General features: G+C 43.1%; 1 protein-coding gene across 2 annotated transcripts; it reads left to right on the top strand.

The window, feature by feature from the left end:
* The first annotated feature begins 1079 nt into the window (after window positions 1-1079).
* Window positions 1080-18397, top strand: LOC124275921. Of its 2 annotated transcripts, none has more exons than XM_046711625.1 (2): window positions 1080-1996; window positions 16713-18397. In XM_046711625.1, the coding sequence occupies exon 2, from the start codon at window positions 16755-16757 to the stop codon at window positions 17178-17180; it is 426 nt and encodes a 141-aa protein (XP_046567581.1). In that variant the 5' UTR covers window positions 1080-1996; window positions 16713-16754; the 3' UTR covers window positions 17181-18397. The 2 variants fall into 2 exon arrangements, with proteins under 2 accessions (XP_046567581.1, XP_046567571.1); XM_046711615.1 differs by having other exon boundaries at window positions 1151-1991.
* Window positions 18398-20304: the final 1907 nt, after the last annotated feature.

Raw genomic sequence — 20304 nt, 5'->3', positions numbered from 1 at the left:
CTTTTGACTTTGTTCAATCAAGTTTTCATGTTTATTTTGTTTTATCTTATATCTATTTATTGCATAATGTGGACTCAATCAAAATTCCATCTTTTACAGAGAAACCCAAGACGACCATTATCAAAGATCGTCAAACGATCTTAAGTCGAGCATTCATTCACAGGTTCACTTAAAGAGCGATGCCTTAATACAATAAAATTAGTTTCATTGAATACTAATTTCTACAGGAACCAAACCAGTCTTTGCACCGATGGTGGAAACAAGTGCGTGTACTTTCTGTAATGTTTTGCGAACGTCTTTAAAAATTGAGAACTATTCGAGCGGAAGTAATCTCCACCCTGTCGCCCAGTAGGCTTGTTAGTCCTCACAGCCTGTAAGTGCTGTACTATGAATACACCATTTACCGCTTTCCCACAGTTCTAATCGTTAATCGCATACATGTCCCTTAGTAACATTACTACTACACTTAACGGTAAACTAGCTGTATGGAGCTCTCTGCCGGAGCGGGCTTTCAGTCGTTCACCTTTAGGACCTTTTTCTCTGTCATGCATTCAAGGAAAAATAGCGATATGCGATCTAATATTGATTCGAGGCGCCATAAGTTAGAGGCGGACGCAGAATGAATGATTTATCGAAGACGGGGAGAAAAGGGGAAATGATAAAGTTTGTGAAGCGTCTCTTCTGTAGAACCGTTGTTCTTCAGCTCGAGATAGAGATGCGATATTCGTGGATGTCTCAGAAATGAAATTCTGTCTGGTTCATACGATCCATCGATCCTTGCAGCGGCCATGATATTAAATAGGCTTTACTGTGAGTTTGATGTGAGTCGATGTCTCAGGAGTAACCCGTTCAGACCCGAGTTTGGTTGCTTTGATCGTCAGGCCAGTGCTGAAGAGATTCCCCAGCGCCAACTCAACCATACAAATGCCCCAGCAGTTTGGCCCTGCGGTATTATGAATGAGTCCAAATGTCCCTGTGTGTTAGGATAAATGTATTACGTCCATACAGTAGAAGACACCGCGTGGTAATGACATAGAATGATTGCTTTCTACATAGTCTTTTAAAACAGCGCGGAGAAACTCCCAGCAATCGATGAAATAATTGGTACAAAGGTTTCAGGAGGGCGTCACATGTTAAGGTTCTTACAACGAGGAGGATATGAAAGAGGGAGATGGAAACACATATCAAAGCTGGCTGTGGAACTGGTGTTTACTGTTCCCGATCTGGCACGTCCACTTCATGATGCGCTGAATCTCCGACTCACGTTCATCATATTGTTTTAGCTTTAGTCGGTAGGGGCGAGGGATCAATATTTGTGCATTTCATTTGCCCGTAATTGGCACAAATTCCCGCAGCACAGATAGATCCTTGAATCGAACTGCCTTTAATCTAATCCAAGAAGTGCTGGTGTCCGTGCCCCCGTGTACAAGCCATCCACCTCCTTACGAAGAGAGCACGCGGCCTATCAGATAGAAAGCTGGGGTCGATCGCTCCCAAATTCACCCCTTTCTACCTACGTTCATCAATTTGATTCCAGTCTTGTTTAATGGAGTAGACTTCTAATTAAATGCTTGCCGCAACAAGCGCTACTGGAATACCTGATCTCGATCGCCAGGCAGTTTGGTTTGTTAGAGATAGCTCATTAGCTGCTGAAGCGTCCTCAGCCGCACGAAGCATCGACAGCAAGCTTGGATGGTGGTTAGCGGGAACTGTTTGTGTTCCGAAGATAATTATGCACAATTGCATGTAACATTGAATCCCTAACGTTGCTGTCGACTGGATAAGGGAGGGTCTATCCTCTGCCCCACAAGTGCCATCCCTTGGTCGGAAAATGGAAGCACGCCATTGGTGGATGGACAATGTGGACTACAGTATCTAATATATGAGGCGGCTAGTGTAAGAGAAAGTGTTACGCCGAGGGCTGAAGCAACGAGTAAGGACCGGGCACTACCACGACCAAAGATTGAGCCATCTCTCTCCCACTCCTCGAGGTAAGGTCTGTCTTTGATGTATCGACTCGCGTTTTGCTGCGGATGGGGACTAGGCTGGGTTAGGTTACTGCTTCATCTGCGTCCACCATGCATCGCATCATTGTTTTCCTCTCACAAGTAATTAACTTGTCGTCGTAGTTTGTATCGATCTTGAAAACTTTCCCAGTCCCATGTCTGAGCGAGACAATCTAATTACAAGGTACAATTGTTCCCAACAAAACAATTGATGAATGTAATTCTCTGGATACTAGGGTGACCTTTCCGTGTATGTTGGTTACATTCTGATACTGGTTGGTCGTGTGTTCTACATAAACAGGGCGGCACAATGTTCATAAAGATTTTCACAGGCTTATCTAACTTCAGCTGTTCTATAGTTCAAGGGCATGTAGGTATACGTTTATCATCACAATGTCATATTAGCTTCGCACAAATGTACAACTAAAAGAGAACATTTTCTGATAACATATTCTTTAAAGTTGATTATGGTTGCCAATTAGTCTGATTGTCTGATTCTCAAACACCATCTTAATATGACAACAGGCGATTCATTTATTGGGAATGAGAATGATCACCTGTTTGAAGACTTCCAGTGAGCTGTGTTTATGTCGACGGTATAATCCTTCCATGACATAATATGATCGTTGCTTCCCACTCGTTGCTTGCTACTGGATGATGCAGTCTGCCCAATGATGAAAACAGCTGATGACATTGCATCTCTTGCTAGACTTGACTTCCCTGTATCTGGTTTCACCTCGACATGAACCGGTGTATTGCTAGAACCTGACGTGTTAATCCTCAGCTCCTAAGTCTGATCTTGTCATTCACATGTACTCACGCCGTCACCTTGGGCTGTTAACAGGTGTAAGTGTATATATTTTGTTGCTGAATGTTTTCCTTAGATTTTAACCCTATTCAAATTCATGTTTAGAAGTTATGAAACAGTTGTTTTCGGTATACCTTGTACTGTTGGGATGTTGTTGTTTGTGGTTTGAGGCTTTGGGCTAAGGTGTGGCTGGTGTTGGATAGAAGTGTCGAGGGGTGGCTGATGGTGGACCTGGTTGTGGGTCGAGGGGTGGCTGATGTTGGACCTGGTTGTGGGTGCAGAGGTGGTTGATGTTGGACCTGGCCGTGGGTCGAGGGGTGGCTGATGTTGGACCTGGTTGTGGGTGCAGAGGTGGTTGATGTTGGACCTGGTCGTGGGTCGAGGGATGGCTGATGGTGGTCGTGGGTCGAGGGGTGGCTGATGATGTGTCGGTGTTGGCTGATGTTGGACCTGGTCGTGGGTCCAGAGGTGGCTGACGGTGGACCTGGTCGTGGGTCGAGGAGTGGCTGATGGTGGACCTGATCAGTGGTCAAGGGGTAGGTGGAGTGTATCGAGGGTTGGTGAAGGGTGGTCGATGGGGTGCGGGTCAGTTGACTGATGTTTGTTTCTCCATGATATCAAATGTATTTGCCATTCTCTACTTACACTTCCATCAATCTGACGAGGTCGTTATGAACGATCCATGTATATGGCTCTCTTCGATATTTTGGCTGGATAAGCGATGTCATTCTCTGGCGTAGACGTTTTCTATTCCCTTGTGATATTGCTCAGGGCTGTTATGGAATGTCTCTGTTCGTCCAGTGGTCAGTTGCTTAGTTCTTGCATTGCTTCGCTGGTCAATGTTTCGAATCCCAGATTCTATCAGACTCTTGGTTTGCCAGTATTGCATCGTGGCTTGGCCAGGGTGATAAACACCAAAACCTGCACCACTCCCAACTTCTATCTCTCAGTGAGTCGACGCCATGATATATGTGGAACGCGATTCGGTCAAACTCACTTCTCTCACTTACTCACTGCCAGACTTGGTTTTCTTCCTGCTGTGCACGCTTTCACGTTGGCTAAAACTGGCCTGTTTCATACTGAAACTGATTAGATAAGAGTAAATGTGCCTCAGTATGTGTTCTACAGATTAGCTGTCTCCTCGGAAGCTAATCCCAATCGTACATATTAGCATTGGCAGAGACATGATGTGTTTGTCTAGTCAGTGTTGTCATCGAGCTCTGGTCGGACTGAGGATAACCAAGTCACTGTACGCTGCAAATGGCTACATGTGATGACATATAAGACGCTTGGGGCAAAATCCGCCGTCATGTATGGCAATATGGGTTTTCATCTAGCTCTACACACATGCTGAAACAAAAGGAGTGATGACCTCCAGTATTTGATAGTCCTAACTAGATCAACTCACATACTGACACAAGAGACGTATTCTCCAGTGTTTGACATTCCTTAGTAGATCTTCTTACCTAGTGACACCAGAGACCCTTATGTTATAAACAAGATCTGACCACATGACAAAAATCTATTCCAGATCATGTGAAAACTAGAAAATCTGAACCTACTAGAAACACAAGATGTGCCTGAACTGGCTTAAGTACCTAATTATATGCCTCAACTGACTCTTCAAAACCTCAGGGCCTGCATCTAAAATGACGGTTGCTGGGTTCCCATTAACAATGAGACATACAGTCTAACGAAAATGATTGGGAGATTCAAGATGGCATTGGTCCGTGCTCTATCAGTTGATACGTCTGTCTGGAAGAAGCTAGGAAATGTGACCCCTTGTCACTGAATACAACAAACTGTGACATTCTGGGCTATATCCAAATCGCATTCATCACATTCTTAACCTAATTGCTACTGGGTTTAGATCGGACCGCATTATCAGATTGAGGCTGTAGCGAAACCTTCGTATACCGTACAAAAGGAGTTATGTTCTAAACCTGCCTGCTTCTAGAGTTAGATCCAAACTTGCTTAAGACATCAGAGCTGAATACCGTACAATTGGGGTCATAGTCTCAATCAAATTCCTTCTGGGTTTAGATCAGAACACATTATCAGATTACAGCTGTATCTAAACCTTAGTATAGCGTACAGAAGGGGTCATATTCTGAGCCTGCCTACTTGTGTTATTTGGTCAGACCTTAGAGCTATGTACAGAATTCCGATTGTGTGAATAAGAGTTTGAATCTGATCCTAATTATTGATGACTGGTGGAAGAAGATGTAGTAAAGCTGGGAACACTTTAGGCCGACCGACGCCACTGATTCTCACGCCACTTTAGACGGATACATTATACATCCATCAGATGATTGTGGTTAGATTTCAACTATCAGCGAAATACATTAATGGGCCATTTCTATTACAAACCCACATCTGTTCCAAATTTGAATTACATAATGGCGAAATGTGTCAGACATGAGAGCACGTGTTCTAATGACCATGGTGGTAGAAGCAAGGGCAAGTGAGAGACTATTATAATCCAGTGCAGAAGATTTGAAAGCGCCATTCGACTCAAATCGCTCTGCATCTACTTCTTGACGACTTCAGACATGCTGGAAGCGGTGGTGAAACCCATCACATTGAAGAATTCCTTAAAAACTCATCCGAGTCTGACACTTCCTTCAAAAGAACCAATGGCAGATGTTTAGCTGTTGAAACATAAAAAGAAATCTGTTGAAACTTTGACAAAGCATCCTTTGAAAAACAATGAGGCATTTGAAATTTACTGCAATTACGCCCTGACATGCGGATATAACTGTTTGGCTATTATTACAGCGTGATATCATCGTGTCCAACTGCAACCCCCGAGTCTGCAATATTTCTACAGCTGTTGATGCAGTTCCATCGAGGCTCCGGGTTGGGCTGCTGACAGAGATGGTTAAACTCTTATACATTGTAGAAACCCTTGGGCAGAATTTCTGTCAATGTTATTAGCATCTTTAATGCGTTTCTAAATCGAAAGGCGAACCTTAACGTTTGTTTATTAACTATTTTCGTCACCGACTGCCCTTTGGTACAGAACTCAATCATTTGGATGGACATCCATCTCATTAAGAATGTTGTCATAAAGGTTTATTTTTAATAGACGCATACATGAGCTCTGCTACTAGCTTAGAGTGACATGTTTGATCATGTGTTGATCACCTGGTGTCACAGGTGGAATAGGACATGCTAGATCATGTGTTGATCACTGAGTGCCACAGGTGGAATAGAACATGCTAGATCATGTGTTGATCACCTGGTGTCACAGGTGGAATAGGACATGCTAGATCATGTGTTGATCACTGAGTGCCACAGGTGGAATAGAACATGCTAGATCATGTGTTGATCACCTGGTGTCACAGGTGGAATAGGACATGCTAGATCATGTGTTGATCACCTGGTGTTGATCACATGCTAGATCATGTGTTGATCACAGGTGGAATAGAACATGCTAGATCATGTGTTGATCACCTGGTGTCACAGGTGGAATAGGACATGCTAGATCATGTGTTGATCACTGAGTGCCACAGGTGGAATAGAACATGCTAGATCATGTGTTGATCACCTGGTGTCACAGGTGGAGGAAGACATTCTATATCATGTGTTGATCACCTGGTGTCACAGGTGGAATGGGACATGCTAGATCATGTGTTGATCACCTGGTGTCACAGGTGGAATAGAACATGCTTGATCATGTGTTGATCACCTGGTGTCACAGGTGGAATGGGACATGCTAGATCATGTGTTGATCACCTGGTGTCACAGGTGGAATAGAACATGTAAGTTCATGTGTTGATCACATGGTTTCACAGGTGGAATAGAACAAGCTAGATCATGTGTTGATCACCTGGTGTCACAGGTGGAATAGAACATGCTAGATCATGTGTTGATCACATGGTGCCACAGGTGGAATGGGACATGCTACATCAGGTGTTGATCACATAGTGTCACAGGTGGAGTAAGACATGCTAGATCATATGTTGATCACATGGTGTCGCAGGTGGAATAGGACATGCTAGATCATGTGTTGATCACATGGTGTTACAGGTGGAGTAAGGCATGCTAGATCATGTGTTGATCACATGGTGTCGCAGGTGGAGGAAGACATTCTATATCATGTGTTGATCACCTGGTGTCACAGGTGGAATGGGGCATGCTTGATCATGTGTTGATCACTTGGTGTCACAGGTGAAGTAAGACATTCTAGATAATGTGTTGATAACCTGGTGTCACAGGTGGAATGGGACATGCTAGATCATGTGTTGATCACCTGGTGTCACAGGTGTAATGGGACATACTAGATTATGTGTTGATCACCTGGTGTCACAGGTGGAATATGGCATGCTTGATCATCTAGTGTGACAGGTAAAATAGGAGTTTAGGACTTTAGGCTTTCCCCAGTTTCGATCACCTGGTGTAATAAGTGAGGTATAACATTCTTGCTCAGGTGTTGATCGTTTGATGTGATGTGTAAAGGAGGACATAGCTCAATGACCTGGTGTAGTTGGTAGGATGCATGTAGATTTGATTGTTTGTTTGTTATATTTATTATTGTTTAACGCAACTCAGCAATATTCCAGCTGTAAATAATCGAACCCGAACCAGACAATCCAGCATGCGCATCGATCTACGCAGTTGGGATACAATGTGTGATTCGGCAGCCCGCGTTGTGTAGTCGTGACCTTTGCTTGAAACAGACACAATACATTAACGTGCAGACCACCGACTCATACTACTCTCAGTATATCATTTTTAAGACGAATCTGGGAAAGTATCCGTTACTTTAGATCGAGCTTCATGGGTTTTGATTGTTCCAAACTGTATGTATGGACAAAAGATATTCTTCATTTCCTCCATTGTGTGAAGGTTAAAATAAATAGACACACGCTCTGATTACACAACTCAAAGTTCCAAATGCAGATAGTTTGTGAAGTTATTACATCACAATAACTAAGTGAAACTCAGCAGTAGCAGTATATATGCATTCTTATACCAGTGACTCCCCCTTTCGTAGTGTGCAACATGTAGTGAGAATCATCTGCTGGCAGACATGGGAATCTGAACTTGTCTTACACTGTGTAGTTATACCTCCATGCAATAAAGATGTAGAGATGGAAATAGATTGTCTTCATCTTCCCAGAGTTCTACAAATAGGTTAACATCCAGTAAATCACAAATTTTGTTAAGAAAGAGACAGATTGTTTTGACGTGACATTAAAACATGTTCAACTGTGGCAAATGTGTCACACTGGTATTCTTTAGACTGTATAGAAGATGCTCCTATGCGTGCGAGCCTAGCAATGTTAGCAAACTGTTCAGGAGGTGATGTACCAAGTTTCCATAAACTCTGTGCCCTACTGGATCTGACACAGATGGATCTAGACAGTAATAATCTGGCCCGCAGTTCTCTTTGTATTGCCAATGTATCATGCCGGCGTACACTATGCTTGACTAATTGGGTACAAGATTTCTTTTTCATGAAAGGAGACGTATTAACATAGTGGTCTATTACATCGCAAAGCTTGTATTTTGTGGCATTTTAAATGTCGGAGATGTTTGTATGTATGTATGTATGTATGTATGTATGTATGTATGTATGTATGTATGTATGTATGTATGTATGTATGTATGTATGTATGTATGTATGTATGTATGTATGTATGTATGTATGTATGTATGTGTGTATGTATGTATGTGTGTGTGTGTGTGTGTGTGTGTGTGTGTGTGTGTGTGTGCATGCGTGTGCGTGAGAACAATATCGTGGCTCTCCCAACACCATATCGCGTTGCATCTTAAATGACATCGGTTGATCCCGTTTGATATCACTTACAGCATACTGAAGTTTCAGTTCAACTAAGAGATATTATCCAAAGTTACCAAATAATACAGATCAGTGAACAATACTGACATCACCCACCTGCACATAGATACATGTGGGAGGAGACTGAAACCTACAACACGAAGAACCCACCAAGCCCTGGCTCTCCACATCATTCAGGAGGCAGTGTTTGACGCCTCGCTATGATTGATTCGGAACCTGGGAATCGTCGATACTTTGTGTTGTGTAATCAGAGCGTGTGTCTATCGTGGTCGAAGCTGCGTGTAATATCTTTCTGAAAGGTGATGCCACATTACGTAATTAACAATTGCATGAGCTCTTGTACCTGTAAAATGAAACGTTCGATTGTGCAAATTGAAATTATTGAAGCGGTAATTTAAGATAATATATGGCTGTGTTGACCTGTACAGAGGATTGGTGTACCTACATGTACTCCTTGCCAAGGTTCGAAAGACGGTTGCCCCTGTCATTCCCGAAAAGATCAATCTTTGGGTATTCCTAATAGCATGACAAAGAGCCATCGAAAACAGTAAATCTCCCCGATAGATGGCGGGTGGTATAAGACCCTACAATGTGGAAATCAGTGTCGATCGGAATCCGATCGTCGTGGGTTCGAATCCAAAATACTCCCTTTTTATGCTTTGTTGTTGAAACACTGGCAACAGCTGTGTTAATCAAAACTCAAGTAATCAGTATTCAAACTCATATCTGACAAAAGCTTGGCAGTAATCCACTGTTGTTTGTACGTATAAAGAGAATGGTTGGGTTTGAAGAGGTTATGGTGTACTTGTTATGATTGCCCAGCAATATCCCAGCAGGTCCAGCCTTCGGTACTGACATTGAAACCGTCTCATCTGTTTCATATATGGATCTGTATATATGGATTCAGAGGATTGGTCTATCCACAAGACTTTTAGGGATGGCGTCTAATATCAACATTCCCTTTATATCGAACTATATTCCAGTAGCTGCAGGACGGTGGGGTAGCCTAATGGTTAAAGCGTTGGCTCGTCACGCCGAAGACCCGGGTTCGAATCCCCACATGGGCACAATGTGTGAAGCCCATTTCTGGTGTCCCCTGCCGTGATGTTGCTGGAATATTGGTAAAAGCGGCGTAAAACAAAACTCAGTCAGTCAGTCAGTAGCTGCAGTGTTTCATTATCGTGTGTGTACCTGGTTTAAACATGTTAGATTTTCAAGGTGAGTTATTCATGTTTTCATGTCAAACAATATTCCAGCAGCTCCGTCCGTTGATAGGTACATCTTCTAAATCTTTCAAAGAGCATGTTCGTACTTCCACGATTGCAAAGAGCGTCAAACAATATCTGATCAGGGGCTCCTTTCACGAGGTAACCTTTCTAAGGTTAACCTTAACTCCCATTCTTTAACATTTCACTAAGGTTACCTTAGTGACTTACGATCACCTTAGTGCTTTGTGAAAGGAGGCCCAGGCCCAGGCCTCCTTTCACAAAGCACTAAGGTGATCGTAAGTCACTAAGGTAACCTTAGTGCAGTGTTTTAAGAATTAAGGTTAACCTTAGTAAAGGTTGCTTCGTGAAAGGAGACCCAAGGTTACATCATTCAAGACCTTCGTAAAGACATTTTTACTATTCCCTTGCCTTTGCATGTGCTTCTGGTGGGTGCTACAGTGGGGAGTGTTATGCTCAGCTTTTCGCACACACCTCGTATCATCACTGTGTGGTAGTGATTCATAGGCACATTTTCGTGATAAAGTCGGAATCGTACAGTGGTCCTTGCTTTTAGCAGAGATTTCTTCTGGTGATGGCAATTGTTCTGTCGCTTGTATTCGCAAGGAATTCTGAAGTATGATATCCCCAGAGTCGTTTTTCTAAATCTGTCAAACCAGACCGAGACATTGATCATCAGCAGGACGCAAATGTTGTTCTGGTGTCCTTCTGAAACCAGTCTTGAATACAACAAATTCCCAGTTTACAATTGGTGTTGAAGTTTCAGTATTGATCGGGCCGGAGTAGGCCCCATTGAGCACCTTGGCGAACACACGCCGTCACCAGTCGCCGTCCACGTTGATGTAGCGTGTGACCGACATCACGACCCTCCCGGGGGAACAGTGTTCCTGTTTGGTAATGTGTTGCCCTGGTGTGCGTGCAGGCATCTGCCACTGCTTTACACGCTTGGAGAATTACTTACAGTCACTTGGAATCACAGACTCACACCAACAGTAGATCTCAATACATTCATTGTGCGGTCGCCATAATTTGCGTGGACAAATCAGAGTCTCTCGGTAAGGTCTGTCTCCCTAGGTTATCAGTGCGTTTGTCTGTCTCCATGTGAGTGTGTATGTGTGTGCATGTGTGTGTTTTTGTATATTTCTGTCTGGCTGCATGTGTAAGTTTGTTTGTGTTTAAATGTATCTATGTGTGTTTTAGTGTGTCGACTTCTATGTTTGTATGTGTGTATGTTTGTGTAAATGTATGTTCGTCTGTGTGTATGTTCACCATATGTGTCTGTATGCATGTATATCTGTATGTGTCGATATGTGTGGCTGTACGTTTGTATATGTTTGTCCGTATGTGTCTCTGTATGCCTGTATGTATGTGTAAATGTGCCTGTATGTTTGGGTATCAGTATGTGTATGAATATCTTGTCCGTATGTGTGTGTGTATGTCTGTATGTATGTCTGTATGTGTAAGTGTGCCTGTATGTTTGGATATCAGTATGTGTATGAATATTTTGTCTGCATGTACCCACGACTGTGTATGTGATTGTATGCCCGTGTATTTGTACGTGTTTGTAGTCTGTTTGTTTGTCTCTGTTTGTATGTCTGTATATGTGTACGTGTGTCTGTATAAGTATCAGTATGTCTGTATATGTGTACGTGTGTCTGTGTGTCTGAAAGTGTCTGAGTGTGCATCTGTGCGTGTTTGTATGTGCAGCTGTATGTTCCTATTTGTGTGGCTGTACGTGTCTGTAGCAGTGGTATAAGACTCTATACAGTGCAAACGTATTTCTCCCGTTACTGTCGAAAGATAAGGACTGATGGACTCCTCTGGTGGGGTAAACATGTTGAATGGTTGCACTATCTACATGTATTGCACTGTCTCCTTTGTCAGTTCGCTCGTCACGCCGAAGACATTCCCCACATGGGAACAATGTGTGAAGTCCATTTCTGGTATCCCAGTATATTGCTGGTGTATTGCTAAAAGCGGCGTAAAACTAAACTCACTCACTCACACTCTCCTTTGTCAGTCTATATTTCTTCACGATTTGGTAACCTAATTGGTCACGCCGAAAGCCCGGGTTCCATTCCATGCATGAGTACAAGCAGGAAAACATGGGAATGCTCCCAGATGTTTCTGAAATACTGCTACCTGCGGCTTCACACAACACTCACTCACTGTGTTTCTTATCCTGCTGTCTCGCCATCTAGCCTTTTTTCATTTGGCGTCTGAATGTCCCTCCACATGTACTTGTTTGAGCGTCTTGATGCCCCCCTTGTGACATTTACTCCGTCTGTCCGCCTGTACGACTGTTGTTTATTCTTCAGCTCTTCTGTCTCACCTTCCGACATTCCATAATTCTGTTTCCATTAGTCTGACTTAAGTCCTGTCTCACTGTCTGTCTCCAGGTATATCTATAATTGTGATTTATTCTGTTCGCTCCCCTGGGTTTATGTCTCTGTCTGCCCTTAATTCCACTCATTGTTCATCGAACTCAGTCTTCCGATTGTCGTGAATATAACCTGTGGTGGCAGACGTAACGCTGAGGAACCTCCCACCAGGTGATGCCAACACACGTGAGTTGTTCAAGCAACCCGTTGATGCTGATGCAAACAACCCTCTTGTCCTTCACGTCAAATATCAAACTAGCCATTACACCGATCAATGAAGCCACGATTTCTACAAATTGATGTGTTTTATCCATATATTGTTTCATGCAATATTATGGTCAGCGTCTGTTTTGTGCATATCGGTAGTTTAATAATTCATCAAATATAGGACGAAGAACAGATACTCTTTCAGCAGGTCAGTCTCGCCTATATTGGGAGTGCATTCATTACCATTGAAGAACCCTGTTGGACGGAATATAGTGGCGTGTTCCACTGCACAGTGTGGCGTCTTCTTGTGACATCCGTTCAAAAGCATGCACTATTCGTGCCATTGCTACCTGCAGATGCTATTCCGTCCTTATGTCTGTATATGATTCTACATATGGAAGCACGACAGCGAGAGCCTATATTCCTTCATGTGATCCCAGTGGGAATATTGTATTGTTACATCCTGAAATGACCTATCTAAATTCCTTTTGATGATGCTGACCATCATCCTGATGTAAAAACATCTCCGCGTTACCAGAACACAGTAAATGGGCCAGCTAGGCTTCAAACGCCACACAGAATAGGCCTGTGTATACTAATGAAGCCTTTTATCTAAGGAGCCATTATGAAAGCATGTTTGGCCCATTATGTTCTTATGGAGAATCAATATCGAGAAGAGGGGTGCTAGGAGTGCATAGATGTTCTGGAGAAGGCTCGCCAATGTGCGCCTGCAGGGGGCTTTAATGGGCAGAAGTATGCATACACTTACATCATGCCTGGTCATTAATAATACACGGACTCTGGTCAGTGATCAGCCTCACACGGGGAAGATGGCATCAGGCAAATTAGGCTATATTGTTACCAGTACAGGTGCTGTGTGTTTGTGTGGATGTGGCTGGAGAAAGGGGCGGCAGATAATGTGGGCTTGTGTTGACGTTGTTCTTCATTCCCTTGTCTGATGGACATAATACTCTTTGTTATCGTCCACTAATGTACTGCATTGTCAGAGTTTGTTTCCTGCTGAGGACACTACTTAGACGGTTTTGTTCAGCAGGTGATACACAGGTTAGGCATATGTCAGGTGGGCATTCAGCAGGTTCGTTGTGAGTCTCTCTCTCTGTGTGTGTGTGTGTGTGTGTGTGTGTGTGTGTGTGTGTTCGTTCAGTAGATAGTGGTAATTTAGTTCAGTAGATTGTGGTAATTTGTCCAGCAGGTTGTGCATGTGTTAAGCAGACTCTGTATGTGTGTGTTTGTTTGTTTGCTCAGCAGGCTCTAGACAAGTGATGTGTGTGTGTGTGTGTGTGTGTGTGTGTTTTCTGCATATAGTGGCAATGTGTTGAGCAGGGTATGGGTTTGAGTTCAGCAGGCTGTAGATGTTTGTTCAGTAGATAGTCGTAATGTGCTCAGAAGGGAGTAAACAGTAATGTGTGAGTAATGTGATCAGCAGCTTCTAGGTTATTGTTCAGCAGCTACTGAGTTTATGTTCAGCAGGTTGTTGGCGGGTGTTTAGCAGCTACTGAGTGTATGTTCAGCAGGTTGTTGGCGGGTGTTCAGCAGCTACTGAGTTTATGTTCAGCAGTTTGTTGGAGGGTGTTCAGCAGCTACTGAGTTTATGTTCAGCAGTTTGTTGGCGGGTGTTTAGCAGCTACTGGTTTTATATTCAGCAGGTTGTTGGTGGGTGTTCAACAGCTACTGAGTTTACGTTCAGCAGGTTGTTGGTGGGTGTTCAGCAGCTACTGAGTTTATGTTTAGCAGGTTGTTGGCGGGTGTTCAGCAGCTACTGAGATTATGTTCAGCAGGTTGTTGGTGGGTGTTCAGCAGCTACTAAGTTTATGTTTAGCAGGTTGTTGGCGGGTGTTTAGCAGCTACTGAGTTTATGTTCAGCAGATTGTTGGAGGGTGTTTAGCAGCTACTGAGTTTATGTTCAGCAGGTTGTTGGCGGGTGTTTAGCAGCTACTGAGTTTATGTTCAGCCAGTTCTAGGTTAGTGTTCAGCAGCTACTGAGTTTATGTTCAGCAGGTTGTTGGTGGGTGTTTAGCAGCTACTGAGTTTATGTTTAGCAGGTTGTTGGCGGGTGTTTAGCAGCTACTGAGCTACTGAGATATGTTCAGCAGGTTGTTGGTGGGTGTTCAGCAGCTACTGAAGTTTATGTTCAGCAGGTTGTTGGCGGGTGTTTAGCAGCTACTGAGTTTATGTTCAGCAGGTTGTTGGCGGGTGTTCAGCAGCTACTGAGTTTATGTTCAGCAGGTTGTTGTGTTAGCAGCTACTGAGTTTATGTTCAGCAGGTTGTTGGCGGGTGTTTAGCAGCTACTGAGTTTATGTTCAGCAGGTTGTTGGTGGGTGTTTAGCAGCTACTGAGTTTATGTTCAGCAGGTTGTTAGTGGGTGTTTAGCAGCTACTGAGTTTATGTTCAGCAGGTTCTAGGTTAGTGTTCAGCAGCTACTGAGTTTATGTTTAGCAGGTTGTTGGCGGGTGTTCAGCAGCTACTGAGATTATGTTCAGCAGGTTGTTGGTGGGTGTTCAGCAGCTACTAAGTTTATGTTTAGCAGGTTGTTGGCGGGTGTTTAGCAGCTACTGAGTTTATGTTCAGCAGATTGTTGGAGGGTGTTTAGCAGCTACTGAGTTTATGTTCAGCAGGTTGTTGGTGGGTGTTTAGCAGCTACTGAGTTTATGTTCAGCCAGTTCTAGGTTAGTGTTCAGCAGCTACTGAGTTTATGTTCAGCAGGTTGTTGGTGGGTGTTTAGCAGCTACTGAGTTTATGTTGAGCAGGTTGGTGGCGGGTGTTTAGCAGCTACTGAGTTTATGTTCAGCAGGTTGTTGGTGGGTGTTCAGCAGCTACTGAGTTTATGTCTAGCAGGTTGGTGGCGGGTGTTTAGCAGCTACTGAGTTTATGTTTAGCAGGTTGTTGGCGGGTGTTTAGCAGCTACTGAGTTTATGTTCAGCAGGTTGTTGGTGGGTGTTTAGCAGCTACTGAGTTTATGTTCAGCAGGTTGTTGGTGGGTGTTTAGCAGCTACTGAGTTTATGTTCAGCAGGTTCTAGGTTAGTGTTCAGCAGCTACTGAGTTTATGTTTAGCAGGTTGTTGGTGGGTGTTTAGCAGCTACTGAGTTTATGTTCAGCAGGTTGTTAGTGGGTGTTTAGCAGCTACTGAGTTTATGTTCAGCAGGTTCTAGGTTAGTGTTCAGCAGCTACTGAGTTTATGTTCAGCAGGTTGTTGGTGGGTGTTTAGCAGCTACTGAGTTTATGTTCAGCAGGTTGTTGGCGGGTGTTTAGCAGCTACTGAGTTTATGTTCAGCAGATTGTTGGTGGGCGTTCAGCAGACACTGCATTTGTTTACAGCAGGTTGTTAGTGGGTGTTCAGCAGACACTGGGTTTGTGTTCAGCAGGTTGTTGTTTAGCAGGTTGTCTGTGTGTGGTAAATACATTGTAGGTGTGTACTTAGCAGGTGAGTTTCACACAAATAATGGGGAGAGGAGTATGACCTCTGCAGAGGTAAGGAATATTATGATTTCACTGCTAAACAGTTGAAGAATGCGTGATACTTGTATTGTGTATATTTGTTACCAACCCATGTGATACTTGTATTGTATATATTTGTTACCAACCCAAGTGATACTTGTATTGTATATATTTGTTACCAACCATTAAAAAGTTTGTGTAGTACTACCTCATTGTAGTATTGACATTTTAGGTCATTCAAGGTCGGAAACATCTTATACTGATAAGAACTACAACAGTAGGTGCACTTACACAGAAACACGTACACACATGAAGACACACAGACATCAAATTTTCATCTGCCCATCGATCCCAACACACACACACACACACACACACACACACACACACACACACACACACACAAGGTGACCATACACAGATAAGTACCGTGTTCACATTGCATGCATGCACAAATAGCATGCGTCACCCGATTTACATATATGAATTTCCTATCGCTCTTATAAACAGATATACTGTCAACCCCCTACCAAGATAAGTTCCATCACTCCTACATACATATACAAATGTCGTGTCCCATTTCTCTCGTGTACAGATGCTATGGCCGTTCACCATCCTTCATACATACATCTAGATACACCAACCACGGCCTTAAGGCCGTCAGGTCAACGACAGTTTGAATATCTTGAAGATTGTAGATCGGTTTTCAATCGATGAGTTATTGTTAATTCATGAGTCATCTCATGTGTCGGAATTGTCTTGAATATGATCGGCTTATGACGAGGTCTTGTGGCTAATTCTGACTCGGTCTGTGTTTCAGAATGATGTGAGGTAGACCGGGAGTTCGGGAGACCAAACAACAATGGTTCAACTGTTCTATTACGAGACCCGTGGGAAATGCTGCCGAAAGGTGTTCAACTACGAGGGCTACCCCACCAAGGTCTTGCTGTTTCCTTACGAAGGATGGGCACAACCGGCTCTCATCTCTTACTGGACACTTAAAACGTACTGGTGGAGCCGGTCCAAGTGTAAAATTGTGGAAGTCATAGGTTCCAAAAAGTCCACGACGAAAGGCAAGATGGTGGACAAAGGCAACGGGACCATGATGATACAAGGCAAGTTTAAAGAACAGCCCCAGCCTGACTTCCGCATGCATCTAACGACGAATGTGAGCCAGGCGGACTTTCAGTTGGGCTACTGTGTGACCGGGACGCTAGAACGCGGGGACAAGAAGGCGGGGGGTCTTCAGCTCACGCACTTTGCCATGGTCAAGAGAAGAGGCTATTGATTTGCCATGCTCCACTGAAGATGTGTTGAACAATTCCGCCTCTCGTATCGGCATTATTGATATGTAAGCTTTCAACCAGGACAGTACCGGCATTACTGCTTCCCGTACCATGCAGGATACTACCCCAGCCTGTATCCACTGTACGCAGGATCCGAACCAGGATCAAACAGGACACCTAACTGAAGTTTCAAAAAACATAAATCGCTCAATATCAACAGTTACAGAGCAAAGTGTTATAACTGTTGATGTGGGCGGTTATGGTCATTTTTAAAAGATGGGGATCCTTGTGTTCCAGGAAGCGTGCCTGCCCCCTGAAGCATGTCCGCATACTGCATGGTGTCGCGCTTGTACTCAGTGCCAGAACTGTTGTGCACAAGCAGTGCTTCAACCGGCCAAACGGGGCCCAGGTCCCTGCTGCTCCGTCTAACTGTGCGCGTATCATCCCATTGCTCATCTACCAGACAGAGACTTGTTATTTTTGTCGACATTTTGTGTTGACCATCACTGACATCCGAGACATTGTTATGGCGCCCAACAAGGGCTCCAGTCGTTGTGCTTCATCAATCTTCCATCTGCTAAGGACATTTCACATATACTTTCGTCGTGGACAGAAAATAGATATTTTCTATCATAGTAAGTTTGTGTATGTTTGTTCATCTCCTCGTTCACTCAGTGTTTATTAAGAGTGGGCCAGGCGGTACATATATCAAATCAAAATGACCAAACTGAAACTTGATCTAGCTTCGGTCCGTGCGCCTCCTGAGCCTACTAATCAATGACGATCTGGGAATCTTATCGACGTGATAGCCAAGACAGTATCGATCCCCTCTAATTGCAAATCACGTTAGTTTTTCCGTCTCGTCATAGTACGATTCACAATCTGGAAATCCTGCATTCATTTGACTGCTCCCACTAACAATTACCGTGTGTTATCTTCATTTAGGACACGAACTAAGACGTCGTCCTCTTGGAGACATAGAAGCATTCCAACTATATTCTTACTATCTATTCGTTAATGGTTTATTGATTATTCTGTGAGTATTGTATGTGTGCTCCTTTCCTTCTATTAGCATTCCAGCTGTGTTCTTGTTTATTTTGACTTGTTTGTGAATGTCGCTTAGAGCCGACAGATGTATACTTAGAGCTATGAAAGGCTGTGAGATTGAAAACTGTGCCAAACAGTAGTGGATTATGGTATAAACCCAGTTGTTATCATACATAGTCTTGACTGCTTCTTCCACTTGGATCTCAATGAATGCTTTCAGAGCAACTGATGTAAGAGTTTGTACGACACCAAATGAAACAAATGTTTCTAGTAAAACTCAACACGATGTATGAATACGATCTTGGGTGGTAGTCGGCATTTGATCATCTCAGTGTTGAGAAGATGTTAGTTTTTCAGTGATGAGTCATAATCATTCTTTCTGACGCCAGTCGGTCAAGGTGTATGCCATGTTGGGGAGATTCAGCTGTACATCATGGTGGCTAATGCCCGCAGTGAATCGTGTGACGCACCTGGCCGCAGTGTCGACACAATCCCTCCCCGTGTTACAAGTGCCTCTTTAAATACTTGAAACACCGGAAGCAGGTCTATCAAGATGGTTGCCAGACTTGATAATGCCCCCTTTAACCACCGTGTGTACGTCACTTCCGGTACTGTGAATAAATATACACCGTTGATGCAGATAGTCTGTAGTGACAGTGTTGGCGAGCAATACCCAGGGGCGCCTGTATACATTTGTACCGTCAGATTAAGCTAAGCCCTTATTAAATCCCTACAGGTGATACTGTGGTTGTTATAGCGGGCTAATTACACCTCTCGTCCTCACCATAGTGACAGTTGTCATACAATGCAAATGGCTGTCTTGTCCGTCATGTTTGACAACGCTGTGGTAACAGATTAGTTACTGACATCTAGCACGCGAAGCCTACATTCTCATCATCAATATTCCATGGTCTGGATTTATTGAGGTAAACACAAGCATGCTTAATCCTTCATCATGTCCCTCTGAATATATACACAACAATCATGTGAGTTATGGGAACGGTATTCAGTCACAGTTTAGACTCCGAGCCAATTGCAGACGGCTTTGTCCAATCAGTACCACAGTCTTGTTGGTCTTTAATAAATCAAATCGTTATTGATTAATAATTGTGGTAACAATTCACTCGCGTGCCTTTCAACAGTTGTGACAGGGCAGGGTTTGGGGAACAAAAGAGCAACAATAGTTAGTTGTAAAGAATATAACATGACAATACCCGTTTTAATATTCAGCATCATCATAATAATAAGTCAGTGATGGTACAGCTCTTTCATCACCCATCATAACAATTACCTGTATATACACTACTTCCACTTCAAGTAGTTTCACACTCACATAAACCAATAAATTGTTTCAGGGAAACAACTTATATACTAATTCATAATTGTACTGTTTTTAGAATGTAAGATTTGTGTTTGATAAAGTAGGTTTAAATATATATAATTCAATACAAACTATACAGATTTGAAAAATGAAAAAAAATGATCTGAATGGTCAAAGTAGTGCTGAATTTAACATAAATCAATTTTTTTTGCAGTGATGATTATGAATAATGCATTCGGAAAGTTCCCACCAAATGAGAACAAATGAGGTCGATCATGAGACGAGTGGTGTATAACTCAATGCAGACGTCATACACGCTAATTGCTTGCGTTTTATGGCCATCCTCCCTACATTAATTGTAAATTATGTTTACGCATCAGAATGTTTTATGGTATGTCGTATTGTGGGTTATGCATCGAATGTTTCTATTGCCAGCGCAGAAAGACCAAATACTGTTGTATCTTTCAGCCGTGTATTACATAACCACACACAGACTCGCCCTCTCGATGTAACAACTGAAGAGATTGCTTCGAATGATATTTAATGCATCGCTCTTAAATTTGATTTTATAATCATAAATTGGTTGATTATTTCTGAGATCGGAACCATCAGGATATCATCTCATCTCGTTTCATTGCGATTGCTCCAGCAGTTGGTGCGGACCTGTCTGGATAACTGCACCAAGGCACATTTTAAGAGAAGGTAATTCTCAAGCCCAGTATGACAGTGGTGTGTCGCTGTAATTGATTGGCTTGCTA

Source organism: Haliotis rubra, unplaced genomic scaffold (genome assembly GCF_003918875.1).
Source record: "Haliotis rubra isolate DU_JTF1 unplaced genomic scaffold, ASM391887v1 Scf105, whole genome shotgun sequence".
In the NCBI taxonomy this organism is placed as follows: domain Eukaryota; kingdom Metazoa; phylum Mollusca; class Gastropoda; order Lepetellida; family Haliotidae; genus Haliotis; species Haliotis rubra.
Note: the sequence above shows the minus strand (reverse complement) of the source record. Positions and strands in the feature narration are given on the sequence as shown.